A 15,553-nucleotide genomic window follows, 5' to 3' on the forward strand; every position below is an offset into this window, starting at 1 on the left:
CGTGTAACAGAGTGAATGCCTGTTACCCGTCCCAGCTTCTGCCAACCTAGCAGTTCGAAAGCACGTAAAAATACAAGTAGAAAAATAGGGACCACTACGGTGGGAAGGTAACAGCATTTTGTGCGCCTTTGGCATCTAGTCATGCCGGCCACATGACCATGGAGACGTCCTCGGACAAGCGCTGGCTCTTCGGCTTTGAAACGGAGATGAGCACCGGCCCCTAGAGTCGGAAACAACTAGCACACATGTGCGGGGCAACCTTTACCTTTACCTTATGTCATGTGTGCAGATTCATTGAAAAAGTCAATAATGTCTAGGAATGGTTAGTGGAATAAGAAAAAGGGGCAAGCAAAGAACACACTTTCTTGATAGCATCAAATCTGATACAAAGATGAACACTCAACAATTGAAAGAAGTTATGCTTGACAAAGTAGCATGCAAAACACTTGCCTATAAAGTCACCAAGAGTGAGGCTTGACTGAATGTTTAAAATGATAATTTTATATAATGTTTTCCTATTATATGCAAACAATAGAAACTTATTGCAAGATTTATATTTACTGCCAGAGAGACAAACATAAGAAAAGGGTGTGTCATTTTTAGAGGAAGACAAATTGCAAAAGTTACAAATTACCTTTATTTACTAGATTAGGATTATATACAGAGAAAAAAAAATTCTATACTGGTAGCAAACTCAGTCTTGCAGTTGGTAATGCCAGCCACTCAGCTAATACCAGTTGGCAGAAGTGCTGGGAGCTGTAATTTAATAGTATAGAAAGTATGTTTCCTGCTTCTGGCTCTGTCCAATACCCCACTGATGCAGCAAATTCACTGTTATTTCATATGGCTACCCATTCTCTGCTTCAAATCTCTTAGCAGGTAGTCATTTATCAGACCCCAGGAAGTTCTTCCTGGTGCCTGATCAAGTATTTTTTTTCTTGGATTCAAAACTTAACTGAAGAAAAAAAAGGCAATACTGCTAGCCCATCCAACTGGTACCCTTCAACTATTTGAAAATGGCATGTTATTGTCTTATCCCTTTATCCTCATCTGAAAATAATAATAATAATAATAATAATAATAATAATAAGAATAAGAATAATAATAATAATAATAATAATAATAAGAAGAAGAAGAAGAAGAAGAAGAAGAAGAAGAAGAAGAAGAAGTAGTTGGAAGGGACCTTGGAGGTCATCTAGTCCAACCCCCTGCTAAGACAGGAAACCCTATATCATTTCAGACAAATGGCTGTCCAGTCTCTTCTTAAAAACTTCCAGTGTTGGAGCATTCACCACTTCTGGAGGCAGGTTGTTCCACTGGTTAATTGTTCTAACTGTCAGGAAGTTTCTCCTTAGTTCTAGGTTGCTTCTCTCCTTGACTAGTTTCCATCCATTGCTTCTTGTCCTGCTTTCAGGTGCTTTGGAGAATAGCTTGACTCCCTCTTCTTTGTGGCGGCCCCTGAGATATTGGAACACTGATATCATGTCACTCCTCATCCTTCTCTTCATTAAACTACACATACCCAATTCCAGCAACCGTTCCCTATATGTTTTAGCCTCCAGTCCCCCAATCATCTTTGTTGCTCTTCTCTGTACTCTTTCTAGAGTCTCGACATCTTTTTTACATCGTGGTGACCAAAACTGGATGCAGTATTCCAGGTGTGGCCTTACCAAGGCATTGTAAAGTGGTATTAGTACTTCATGTGATCTTGATTCTATTCCTCTGTTAATGCAGCCTAGCACTGTGTTGGCTTTTTTGGCAGCTGCAGCACACTGCTGGCTCATATTTAAGTGATTGTCCACTAGGACTCCGAGATCCCTCTCACAGTTACTACTATTGAGCAAGGAACCACCTATACTATACCTGTGCATTTGATTTTTCCTGCCTAAATGCAGAACCTTACTTTTTCACAATTGAATTTCATTTTGTTAGATAGTGCCCAGTGTTCGAGTCTGTCCAGATCCTCCTGTATCTTAAGCCTATCTTCTGGAGTATTGGCTATTCCTGCCAGCTTGGTGTCATCTGGAAATTTGATGAGTTCCCCATCTATCCCCTCATCCAAATTGTTGATGAAGATGTTGAAGAGCACTGGGCCCAGAACAGAGCCCTGGGGCACCCCACTACACACTTCCTTCCATGTAGATGCAGTTCCATTGAGGACCGCACGCTGAGTACGGCCTGTCAGCCAGCTACGAATCCATCTGGTGGTGATGCTATCTAACCCACATTTTTCTATTTTATCAAGTAGTAGGTTGTGATCTACTATATACCTTTATGTGCCTGTGTAGTTATAGAATAAAGCTTAGAGGCATATTCTTTTAAATATATGACTGTTTCTCTCATTTATTTAACATGCATAAAGTAGTAAATAATTCCTCAGCCAACTCCTAAGGAGTATGTAACCCAAAGGTCATTGATGTCACAGTAATTGAAGAACTTGAGTCAAATATAGTGGGTTAATATCTTTGGTTGTAAATATCCAGTCCATCTACCCAAGGAGACTAGTGTGATGGGTAGTTTCAAAAGTAGGTTGTACTCTGTCATTCAGATCTACTACAATTGCTGCAGTATTCATCCTCTGAATCCTTTTTCCCTTCTCTAATTTAATGCAATTGACCCCCAAAATTAAGATGGATGAATTGACTAGCTGCACAGGAACAGCACCATTCACACTATATACTTGATAAAGCACACTTTGGAATTTTCATAAATATTTCTGAAGTAAAGCAAACAGCATTCAGAAATAAGTCCTAAGGCACAGCAATCTAGGTTCAGCACATAACAGGAAGGTAATCAAAAGTGCCATGATTGAAAATTAAATTCTTCCAAGTAGTATTGAAGTGTACCTATTTTTTAATCTTAGCTAAGTAATGAGATGTCTGTTGTGTGGTGCTATTTGATAGTTTTTATATAGAATGGAGTCTGCTTATTAGCCTGCATTAGATCAGAAAATTCAAATGTTTTTCAGGCTTGGATAGGCAACCTGTGAGCCTCCAGTGTCAATGATCTGTAACTCTAAGGATTCCTTATTCCTGGAAGGAGTTGTGCAGCAACATCTGAAGGGCCATGGGTTCCCATGATAGTTCTCAATATTGTTTCAAAATTTATTTGAATGTTGCCCAATAAGCAGCTTCCTTGGGTTGTAATTAAAACTAATCCATTTGTCTACATTTTAATGAACATCATTAGGGATGCAAAGCACTTGTAATGTTGTATACTGAAACAATCAGATTCTACATACTTCAACTGAATCTCAAATAATCTTATTTCTATAAGGAAGGGTGGGGCTTTTCTACTGTTAACACATAATATATTACATAAATAAATCTTACAGCATTGTTTTGGAACCAGTGATTTTATATTTTGCACTGTAAGATGCTATTTACTCTCAGATGGTTTGAAAGTATGAAAAACAATGGGCAAGGGCTGTTTTTGCTAATTTTGGCAAGAACTATATGGTACTGAGCATGTAAATAGAAGGACTAAGAGAAGGGCACATATCCCCTTGGGAACTGATTGAAAACTTGCTGTTACTCCTTGCTGCTTGAGTGTCCTTGAATAACAATAGAACTTTGAAGTAGTTCATCCTGGAAATTGCTACAGGTTCTGAAATGTTGACATTCTGTCCTGATGTTCATCCCAAAGGATGCTGTCTGTTGTCAGCTGCTGGCAGACAACGTTGAAAGGAAAGATCCATTGGGAAACTTCAGTTGTAGGGAATTGGCAGCATTCCTGGCCTCATTGTTCCATTTGCAGTCATTGACCTCTTCCGTGGTGCCAGGATTTAATAAACATGGGTAATTATTACTCTATGAATGAATAAATAAATCTAATATATAATGAGTTGGATTCGGTCTGGACTCATCAACACAGCGTAGAGTTAACGAAACATTCAACTTTTTAAAATTAAAATGAGTCATTGAGTGGTTAACTCACAGTAAGCCAATGTCCTTTAATTTTTTTGTGCACTGCAACTTATTTGCTCAGGATGTCTTGGTTCAGATGTAGCATCTGTTTTTTCAGCAAGATTTTATTTTTTTCAATTTTCCAGTTGAGTTGCCTGAAGGACAAGAAGGACAAGTGTCTGCCTGTTCACATACAATGAATAAGAAACTTGGCGGATTTTATTTTTCTGTTTTTTTAGCTATATAGGTAGAAATATCAGAGTCTCTGACATTGATAAAATTAATTTATTTCTGTCTTTCCTTTTTTTAAAAAAAAAAAGCTATTATAGCTAATATAAGAAGCGTGAACTAGAGAAAGACAGCAACTTAGCAGTGTTCTGGAGTACACAGCTTACTTCTAAGTTCTAAGCATTCCAATTTTTTTTATTACCCTAGCTTTGCTTCAGTTAACTGAAATTTTAAATCTCATGGTCCCTCCAAAGTGGAAGTAGTGGTTCACAGGAAGCTGTCTACTGATCATCTTCAGTTTAGATATTTTCAGATCACTTGTATCTCCACAATATGTCATGAAATTGCATTTGTTTCTTGATAAGTCGCTAAATAGGAAAACATTCTTGATAGATTTTGCCCTTAAAACTTTATATCAGAAAAAAATGTTCTCTTAAAATATTGAAGCAATTGTACATACCTCAGTCTTTTTGACCTAGAATCCTTTTACCAACCAAGTCATAATATAAGAAATAATTAAAATACCTGAAAGAAATTTTATATGCCCAAATTATACGTGCACTCCATATTTCTGAAGTAAATATAAAACTCCGTTGAACTAACCAAAATTCAAAAGTGGTAGAATCTATTAAGGAGAAGGAAAGGATTGGAAGATGTTGAGTCATCTCCTTCTTATACATCTCACTCTTGATTTTTCAGTGCATCATCATACTTGTGGAAGCACCAGCTGGATTTTCTACCTTAGGCATCTTTACTGTGACTTTAAAAAAAAATTGAGAAAATTGTGAGGAAAAAAGAATAACAGGGGATGGAGCAATGTGGGTCTGTTAAGCATTGAAATTAATTTTACTTGTACATTCTATAAGAAAACCACAGCAACTACAATGTACTTAAGGCATATGTCCAACTAAACTTTAGAATTTACAAACTACTTTTCTTAAATAAAACATTCAGGAACCTGCTAATTCTCAAACAATTTTGACTCTGGTTTTTACAGGATGATTACTTTTTAAAATTATATATTTCACCTGCACCAAGGTTGAAAGGGATTAAATAAATCAGTTTTATTAGAATGGCCCTGGAGATGTGACTGTTAGAAAAGGTACTTTTGAAGTGGGCAGCAATGAAGTTTTAGTTTTTAAAACTAAAAATACCGCCATTAGTACTAGTGGACATTGGGACTACAGGACAAAATGTTTTTCAATAGAAGGTTGGCCAGTTTCTTAGACAATGCACATTCATGGAATATTTGAAATGTTTAATAAGGTGTTGCTTCCTTGTAAATTTTAAATTTGTATTATGAATTTCAGATTTCATACCTTTTTTTTATTGTCCAAGCAACTGGGGAAAAAAGTGAACATGTAACCCTCTCCATTTCTTTATTTTCATAAAGAAGCGAAGGTAAAGTGTAATACTAACAATAAGCACAGGTGAAATTGTGATAGGCATGGACAGGTTCAGTTTATTTTGTGAATTAGGACAGTAAACATTTCTCCTCAATATTATCTACCTAAAATCAAACAATTTAGTGAGTTAAATTAAGCTTTTTACAAGAATCACAGTTTTAATTTATTGTTGGCAAATGCTATATATAAATGATCAATTTTAAAACCATCAGAGTTTTGTTTACTATTGTTTATTTTTCCCCTTTTTTAAAAAAAAGCTGTAGATAGCATCTTTCACAAAGCATCAATCCCATTTAGTTGTAGACTGAGTAACTGGAACAGATGTTGATTAGAGTTGTATGAGTTGCCTTTTTTGTTGATACACTTTCAAATAGGTTTAGGAACAGCTTAGGATATTTACAAATTGGTTAAATTATTTCATTCTTGTTTGCATTTGTAAAAGTTAGCAATTAAGAGTTAAAAGGCTAGTCACTAAAAACATCTGCTGATGCAGTGATGTTATTCCATTCTTGTGGCATAGTGGGTGCATCCTAACCATCTTGAAGACACTGGTTAAGAAATTGCATTTTGTGTACTATTTACATGTTTTAATAGACAAGAAATTATTTTATACTTCCTGTATATATCCTGGTGACATTCATTTTGCACTACCCAAAATACCATTACATGACTTTTTAAGCATCTCACTTTATAAACTTGCTAATTCAATGAAATATCATTAGCATACTTGGATAATTAACCATATTTCTATTCTATTTGATACTTTATGAAATAATCTAAATGTAGCTTTGATGGATAAACATTAACATGTATATTATAGATAGGAATTAATAATGTGTTCTCTTTTCATTAGAGCTCTGCATATACTTACTATTGATAAACACCTTTAATATTTTTAAAACCAGTAAATTAATAATACCTGCTAAGGTTAAAGATGTACTGTTCGCTTTGTGAAACTTCAACATTTCTATAGTTTCCTTGACAACGATATTGATGCTGCTATCACTATGGGAATGGTTCTTTTGAATGAAGCTGCTACCTCCAAAGGAGATGTTGGGAAAAGGAGAAGTAAGTTGTTTGATGGAAAATGAATAATTTCATTTCTTGCCATTAAAATATGAGTGCAAGTACAGCAAACTGCCATGGAAACCCACAATTTATTAAAAGCCGTGCCCATGTTTATCACAGTGAATACATTGGCAATATAAGAGCAGAGATCTACAAGTTATTTGAAATGCATTCTGCCTTCTGTTACATAAGCTGCTTGATACAGCATAAAGAACTGTTCTTGTGGACCATTTAGAACTAGAATTGATTTGTTATACAGATACACATCCTTTATTCTTTTTTAGCAGTGGCCAAGTTTCCCAAATGGTAGGTGGGAGGAAGCAAACAGTTGACATTCCACTATAATATGCTATATTGAAAATTAGCCTTTCAAAGGGTAACTATAGTCCTCTGTCTGCATTGACTTTTTCCCCCAACTACCAACTATTTTAGCTTCTACATATGAATATGGGATCATTTCTCCACATTTAAGCATCAGCTGTCTGTCTGTCTTTCTCCTCTAATTAAAAAACATACAACAAACATCTAAGGAAAAAGGCGCCTTTCTTTTATGCAAAGAGGATGCTTTAAACTGAATTCACACCTGAAGTGACATTTTTCATATCACATTAAGTAAAAAGGAGAACTTGAAAGAGAGCATGTTCTTTGAAATGTGCTGTATTCCAAATTGATGAGTTAAACTTTCAGTCATTTTATAAACTAGGATGGGCCAAGGAGATAAAAAATGTTAAAAAGAATAATCAGAAAGTTGATACTGCTTTGATGCATACCAGTGAGCCGGTTGAAAAATTAAGAAGGGAGTTGGCAGAGTTTCTCTTTGAAAGAGGAAAGAAATTAGTTATAGCAGGTATTTCTGAATTGAGAGAATAACTAAAGTCTAGTAACAAGGTGAATGCTAATATAACAATGAGTGTAGAAATCATCAAAGCCTTACTTAGAAAATTAAATTCTATTAATGAAGTGGTGTGATCACTGACTTTAAAAGTAAAGTAATGTCTTGAATGCAATTAACAGCAGACCGAATTATGCTTTTAAAATGAAATGGGGGGATGTATAGATAATGGTGGTGATAGGGAGGGAGCTGGGTTGAGAATTGGAAATTTTTGCTATGGAAAATAGGGGATTTTAAAATGTTGGTGGTCCAAGCTGCATCCACATCCCACTCTTGCGAATGGCATTAAACATTTAAAAAAAAAACACCTATTAGATTTTTTCACAACAAAAATGGTATGTAAAGAGAATGTAGTTTTCATGCAGAAAATACCATAGTTGTGACAAAGAAAATATACATGGGGTTCTCTAGCTTACTCCTTAATAAGACCTGGACAACTCTTCTGCTTACTTTTTTAATGTGTGCCATGGTCTGTATGCTGAAGGTTTGAGAACTGTTAACATTGGGCAAAAAAAATGATGTGGTTTCCATTCTTCCCAATATTCTAAAATAAGGAACATTTCAAAATTATGAAATGCTTTTTGAACTGCTGCCTTTTGTCCTCTTTTTCTTATAATTAGTCATTTTCTGGTTTATATTGTCAAGGAAAGCTGATCTATTTTTCTTAAAAGACTATAGTATTGCCACTGGTGACATAAGAAGGGCAGCAAGAGATGACCCAATTAACCTTATGTATTTCAAAATATGCCTGTATGTCATTTTACCTAAAATGGAATATAATGATACAGATATTTTTTTCTTCCAGTAATATGCCTGGTAGGATTGGGTCTGGTAGTTTTCTTCTTCAGCTTCCTGTTGTCGATATTCCGCTCCAAATACCATGGCTATCCATACAGGTAAGCCACAAATCCATTTAGCCAATCCATTTAAGTAACCTCATTCTGCCAGCAATCTGCTTCCAACTTTTTGCACTGAGACTCATGTATTTATGAACAAATAAGTTGGACCTGTGTCTGAAGGTTTTATTTGGAAGTGCACATAATAATGTATAACATTCTGCATTTTAGGAGGATAATTCCAAGCAAAGTATAGCTGTATGAAGGACATTCTGTGTATCAGTAGAAACAGGTAGCCCTTCTGAATGGTGATTTATTCTATAATATGAAACAGGTTGATGTTTGGGGGAGGACCTCAGCTAGAATTAAAGTAGATTGTAAAGGTAATCAATTTGTGAGTCATTCCGTTTCAAGAAGATTTTGAAACTGAGTACTGTACTTGTTGAAGGTTAGTAAGAAAAGGATATTTCCTTGAATAAATGTCCAATCTGCAAACTGACTCCAGAGTTGCAAAATAATAATAATAATAATAATAATAATAATAATAATAATAATAATAATAATAATAATAATAATAAGAAGAAGAAGAAGAAGAAGAAGAAGAAGAAGAAGAAGAAGAAGAAGAAGAAGAAGAAGAAGAAGAAGAAGAAGAAGAAGAAGAAGAAGAAGAAGTTGGAAGGGACCTTGGAGGTCATCTAGTCCAACCCCCTGCTAAGGCAGGAAACCCTATAACATTTCAGACAAATGGCTGTCCAGTCTCTTCTTAAAAACTTCCAGTGTTGGAGCATTCACCACTTCTGGAGGCAGGTTGTTCCACTGGTTAATTGTTCTAACTGTCAGGAAATTTCTCCTTAGTTCTAGGTTGCTTCTCTCCTTGACTAGTTTCCATCCGTTGCTTCTTGTCCTGCTTTCAGGTGCTTTGGAGAATAGCTTGGCTCCTTCTTTGTGGCAGCCCCTGAGATATTGGAACACTGCTATCATGTCACCCCTCACCCTTCTCTTCATTAAACTACACATACCCAATTCCAGCAACCGTTCCCTATATGTTTTAGCCTCCAGTCCCCCAATCATCTTTGTTGCTCTTCTCTGTACTCTTTCTAGAGTCTCGACATCTTTTTTACATCGTGGTGACCAAAACTGGATGCAGTATTCCAGGTGTGGTCTTACCAAGGCATTGTAAAGTGGTATTAGTACTTCACGCGATCTTGATTCTATCCCTCTGTTAATGCAGCCTAGCACTGTGTTGGCTTTTTTGGCAGCTGCAGCACACTGCTGGCTCATATTGAAGTGATTTGTCCACTAGGACTCCGAGATGCCTCTCACAGTTACAGAGACAACATTTTGCTTGTCAACAGAAAGCACATAGGCATTGTCCAATGAATATCAATGAAGCTTATGCAATTGTATTTCAGCTTTCAAATCCCACTATCTTTGGTGAGTTGGGAAATTATCACATGTTGTTTCCAAAATTATTACATTCTAAGTATTAAGAAGAGGACTTATTCCCAATTTTGTCCTCCAGAGAAGACCTTTGGTCCCCACTCACATGTTGCAGTGTTACCAATAGGAATTAGTTGTTTCCTGTGACCCTCAATCTGAAATTGGATCTAAAACATTTGTTAATATTACAGAATGCAAGAGATTCCAGTGTTACCAAATCAGTGGCTCTGAGAAAAGCAGTGCCAGTTTTCCCACTTCCTCGTCTACCTTTAACTCAACCTCTGAACTTAAGGCGCAGGTCAAATAGCATTTTCCCCCTTTTCTCCGAGTTTTCCTGGTGATTACTTCTAGTAGGCATCAAAAGTAAAGCTGGGAATAAATTCAATTTTCAAACATTTCTTTTCCTTCAGTAACAAGTTTTACGTAATATTTTATGAAAATATCATTGGGTAACATCAAGTAATTACTGGAGTTTTAGTGGGAAGAGAGATGCTGATCCAAATAAAGATAGAACTTCATTCAAAATTTCAATCATAACTCCTCTAGCCCACAGTGTTTTGGTAATTTCCCAGCTTCTGAGTATTTGAAGAATGCCATATAGTATAAATTTTAAAACACACACAGACACACATACACATAGGCTTGAAGGGGAAAATGTGATAAACTATTGTTGAATGATCATTGTTTTACATCCCATTTCTGTTGTTCATTGGAAACTTTTTTCTCTTCTGTTAAAAAAACAGATTTGTACAAAAATCACTCCTTTATGTGGATACCCCCTTGTCGCAGGGGAAGGGTTGTGTGTTCTGTTGCAGTTGAGGGCTGTGCTAGAGGTATACCACCAGAAAGAAAACCAGAAGGGTCACCCAAGCCAGACAGGTCTCATAAGAAAAGCCAAACCAAGAGTATTCAGAGACCCATTAAATATGAAACAACAGAAAAAGAATCCCATGCCAGATCAATTGTCGCCTGGGTTTACAAGGAGTGCAGCAGTTGCTGTCCCTGAGAAGCAGTCAAAAAGTGAGTTACAGAGTTGGAGAAAGAAGCTACTCCACAAAAAACTCACCAAGAAGATTATGTGAAAAGAGTCAAAACATGTCAGGGTGCTCAACAGTAGGACAACAAGAATCCCACTTTCTGAAGCAGCCAGTGGCATAAGCAAATGTCTCTGTTGTACTGGTATACATTGGATAGCCACCTAGAATGTCAGAAGAAGGAGTCAGAGTAAATTAGATCTTGTCAAATGAGAGATGATCAGGTTGGAAATTGATCTCCTTGGTGTCACTGAGCTATACTGGGCAGACTGGCTTTTTTTAGTCTGAGGAGTTCACTGTCTGTTATTCAGACATGATACCAGGAAAACAAATGGAGTGGTGTTTATTGCAAGTATGAAACTTACTAGAGCAGTGGAAAACTACTCAACTGTCAGTGATTGAATTATGACCATCAGAGTCAAGTGCCAAGCCCTTCAACCTTACAGTTATCCAAGTCTATGGCCCAACAATTTTGCTTCAAGAAACTCTGCAACAAGTGTCTAAAAAGACGTTGTTTACATTTTGGGCAACTTCAATGCAAAGGTTGGCAAACAAGAAGAAACAGGCGTCACTGCTCATTTGGTACAATTTTGCCAAGAAAACCGATTTAGGATCATGAATATATGGTTCAAACTGCACAAGAGCCACTTATCTACCTGGACCTCACCAAGTGCTGATTGCGCTTCAGATCATGAGTTGTTTGTGGCAAAGATTAAAGTCAAATTATGCACCATCAAAAAGGCAGTGCCTCCAAAGAAGTTTGATGTCACCAAATATACTACACATAAAATTGAAAAATAGGTTTGAACTGCTGGACACTTCTGAGAAGACACCTGATGAACTGCAGCAAGAAATTAAACCATTATTGGAATTGCAGAAGAACACACACCATACAGGAAGCCAAAGAAAAATGCAAGAGGCTCTCAGATGAAATCATCAAAACAGTTGAGCAAAAAAAAACAACCAAGACAGCAAGCAAATGGGAAGAAGTAAGAAGGCTGCATACTTTCTAGAGACCAGCAAGGAAGGATAATGAAGTTTACTTGGATAAGCTACATAAACAGCTTGAAGCAGACTACATGAAGGGTCAACACCAGGAATGCATTTATGCATGTCAAAATGATCTGAGCACCATTTATTGCTTGTAAAGGTATCATTAAAAACAAGCAAAGGAAAGAACCAACAAGGCATTAAGAACAGATGACAAGAATATATTGAAGAGCTGTACTCAGGTAGCAAAGGGGTGCAATCTCAGGATGACGAGGAAAGAGAAGTAGAAATAGAACTGGCAGTCCTTGAGGAAGAGGTCATATGGGCGATGAACCAACAAGACTTAAAGTGTTGACACTGTCCCTGCAGAATTACTGAGACCTGTATGCCCCACAGTCATTGGAGACATTAAGAGAAGACCCTGCTCTCTAGAAATGTTTAGGAAAGATGGAAGAAAAATGAAGAGGACAACCAGTACCTAAGTGTTTGGACTCATTTACTAAGAGATGCCTGCATCATTGATAATAGAAGGTGGAGAAAAGGAGTAAGAAATATTGAGAAATAGAAAAAAGGAAGGATCCTGGGCTGTTTTAAAATATTTTAAAAGCCAGCACTTCATTTCAAATTTGTAATGTTTATGAAAAAAATATGAAATAACAGATGCGTTATTAGAGACCCAACAAGTAGTTATGACTTACACATAGGAACCATAAGCAGTCCTAACTTTTTGATAAAGTGCTATTTAACAGATAAGAGAATAAAAGAGTTGGAAGGGTACTCCAAGCCTCTGTATAAGCAGACCCTATACAATTCCAGACAAATGGCTGTCCAGTCTCTTCTTAAAAACCTCCAGTGATGGAGCACCTGCAACTTCTAAGAGGCAAGCTACTGATTATTCTCACTGAGAGGAATTTTCTCCTTAATTCTAAGTTGGATCTCTCTTTGATAAGCTTCCATCCGTAACTTCTTGCCCTGCCCTCAGATGCTTTGGAGAATAGTTACCCCTCACAAATAATGGAAAACTGCCATCACATCAACCCTAATCATTATTTTTGTTAGACTAGACATACTGAGCTCCCTCACTATTCATTGTACATTTTAGTCTCCAGTCCTTTAATCATCTTTACTGCTCTTCTCTGACTTTTCTACGGTAAAGTCTCAACCTTTTTTTTGTATTGTTGTGTGCAGTATAAAGTGGTACCAACACTTCACATGATCTTGATACTATCTTTCTGTTAACGCAGCCTAGGACAGCCTTGGCTTTTTTGGCAACTGCTTCTTGACTCAGCCAACTAAACACTTACTAATTTCACAGGTGAATCTGATCTTAACCCTTACCAGTTTCATAATTTTAGTTAAAAACTGCTTGATTTGATTTTACCTCTTCATATAAACAAGGTGCACTCTCCTGTTTCCTAGTTCAAACGAACTTTTTCTCATCTACACACACTTGACTGCAGCTTACTAATGGGTGCTGCTCCTGTGAAAGGTTTTCTTTTTTTCAAAGGAATGATGTTGTGCCATCATTGTAGCTTTAGTAGGAATTGAAGGCTGTAAGAAGAATGGCATTTTGACAGCCCATTAGCTTTCTCTTTTGCCCTATGATAAAAAGTTACTATGTTTGAAACTCTTCAGCATACAGAGGAGAAGAATGAAATGTTCTAATAGCAGATATAAAAGTACAGTTTATGTGGTGTTGGGAAATTGAATACTGTACATAGCTGGCAATGGCTATTATTTATGATTATTTTGTTAGCTTCTTAAAAGTCCAGATAAATACAGTATATGCTTTTGAATAGAAAACAAAAATGGTAGAATGGTGCTCTACATATATAACTAATAGATTTTTCATAGCAACTGCAAAAAAATAATGTAAATAGGCCTAGGGATCATAAGGACCTTAAGAGACAGTGGGCAAGCTTCAATATTACTGCAATCCTTTCTGTTAATCAATTATAAAGCTACTTCATTTTCAAGCTAACATACATGCACAAAATAATTATAAGGAATAAGTAGAACAGAATACTTGTGTATGTGATAATTTTGGTAACATATATATGTGTTCTAGTAAATAATAACCTGTGAATGATTGTGGCCATTATAGCAACTACAATGGAAGTAGAAGCCGCTCGGTGGAAGCCATTTTGTGAGAACATCTATACCTACTGTCACAAAATATTTAAGCTGATAAGCTTGTTCTAGAGTGAATTCTACTGAACTCATTTTTTTGGCCATCATTCCAAATAATTACATTGAAATGATTAAAAGTAATAGGCAACTATAGTCTTTTTCTTTTAAATTAAACCTGTGAATGCCTAACGTATTTATCTTGCCAGAGGCTGAGACATTTTTAAAGTTTATAATAGACACATTGGCGTATCTTTGAGGCAAGACCTTTCTTTAAAATGTTGCTGTTATATTTCAGTAGTTTTATCTAAAGAGTATTAAAACAAATTGGGTACCCATATACAGCCTACATCCACAGATTACACACTTGTAATTTTTACCACTATTTAATTGCAGTTCAGTTGTTAAAAACCTGATATTTGTCACAAACATTTAAGGCATCCCCTGTTATTTCAAAATATATAATTCGCTAAATGTCTGCTTTTTTTTTTCCTTTCAGCTCTTCAGACAATTAGAACATCATTAAAAGTTTCCATTTTGCACAGATGCATTATATCATTGGCTGTGGTTCTAATGTGCTAATATTTATTAGCTTTCCCCAGCCTCCAAAGTTACAAATCTTAATTTTACTAACAAGAGTAATGTGAGAGCTACATATGTGCCCATTATTTGTTGCATTTACTCATTTTCTCTTTCTTTTCAGCTTCTTAATTAAGTGAATTGAAGTGAGATTTGCATAAGGCTAATGTTTACTGCGAAGACAAGCATCTACTGATAGTACTTGTATACAAACATTTCATGTTTTTGAAGTCTTTCTATTTCAAGCATCTGCTTCCTGTGATTACTTGCAACACTTGTGTGAAGAAGACAATTTTGTTTTTGTATCTTATTACTAAATGCTTCATAAAATTTATAATGCAAAGTAAACATTGGATATTTAAATAGGAAATGCAATAAACAGGAATGAAAACGTATAGCACTTGTGTTCTTCATTTTCAATAAAGTTAATTTTACCATAAAAAGATATTTTTTTTTGGTTGCTTTGCTGTGGTTAGACAGACTTCAGTTTGAAAATAGTCACATGCTTTAATTATTTAGTAACAGCAAACCAGATTTGTCTAATAAGTAACACATAAATGAAATATAGTAACATTGAAGTTTATGTCTTAATTTCCATTGTCCTTTATAAAATTACTAATTTTAGAATTAATATTTTAAGATCAATCAAACTAGTTGATGTTTTTTAAAGCTACATTGTAACATGCATATACATGCATATAGGGATATGTTGATTAAGTTTCCAAACTTTCCATTCACAACCAATTAGATATGTTGATCCTTTACACCAGAAACCTCTGTGTCATTGATTTACAAGGGAGCAATTAAGTGGCACCTCCCTTCCTTTGCTAGCCTGATCTGGCAGAGATCTGTTGGAATGGCTAGATATCTTTCCCATGATTAGCCACACTGGTAAATTAAGCATTCTAAATATTATTATTATGGATCACAACCTAAGAAAGAGGTTCACAGTTTACAAAGGATTATAATTAAGGAACTTCTGGATATTTATCAAGGAAAAAAAAGGAGCCATCTTCCAGGCTTCAGTAAGTGGTTAGAAAAACAACCG

The 15,553-nt window shown here is 35.8% G+C and overlaps 1 protein-coding gene across 1 annotated transcript in view; it reads left to right on the forward strand.

The window, feature by feature from the left end:
* The window catches only part of TUSC3 (tumor suppressor candidate 3), a 142,902-nt gene extending 128,002 nt beyond the window's left edge, over positions 1-14,900 (forward strand). Inside the window, exons 8-10 of the mRNA XM_081332959.1 lie at positions 6,533-6,607; positions 8,305-8,395; positions 14,630-14,900. Coding sequence (XP_081189085.1) covers positions 6,533-6,607; positions 8,305-8,395; positions 14,630-14,645 — 182 coding nt within the window. The 3' untranslated portion in view covers positions 14,646-14,900. The remainder of the gene's footprint in view (positions 1-6,532; positions 6,608-8,304; positions 8,396-14,629) is intronic.
* Positions 14,901-15,553: the final 653 nt, after the last annotated feature.

Source organism: Vipera berus (genome assembly GCF_964194415.1).
Source record: "Vipera berus genome assembly, chromosome: 7".
NCBI classification, from domain to species: Eukaryota; Metazoa; Chordata; class Lepidosauria; order Squamata; family Viperidae; genus Vipera; species Vipera berus.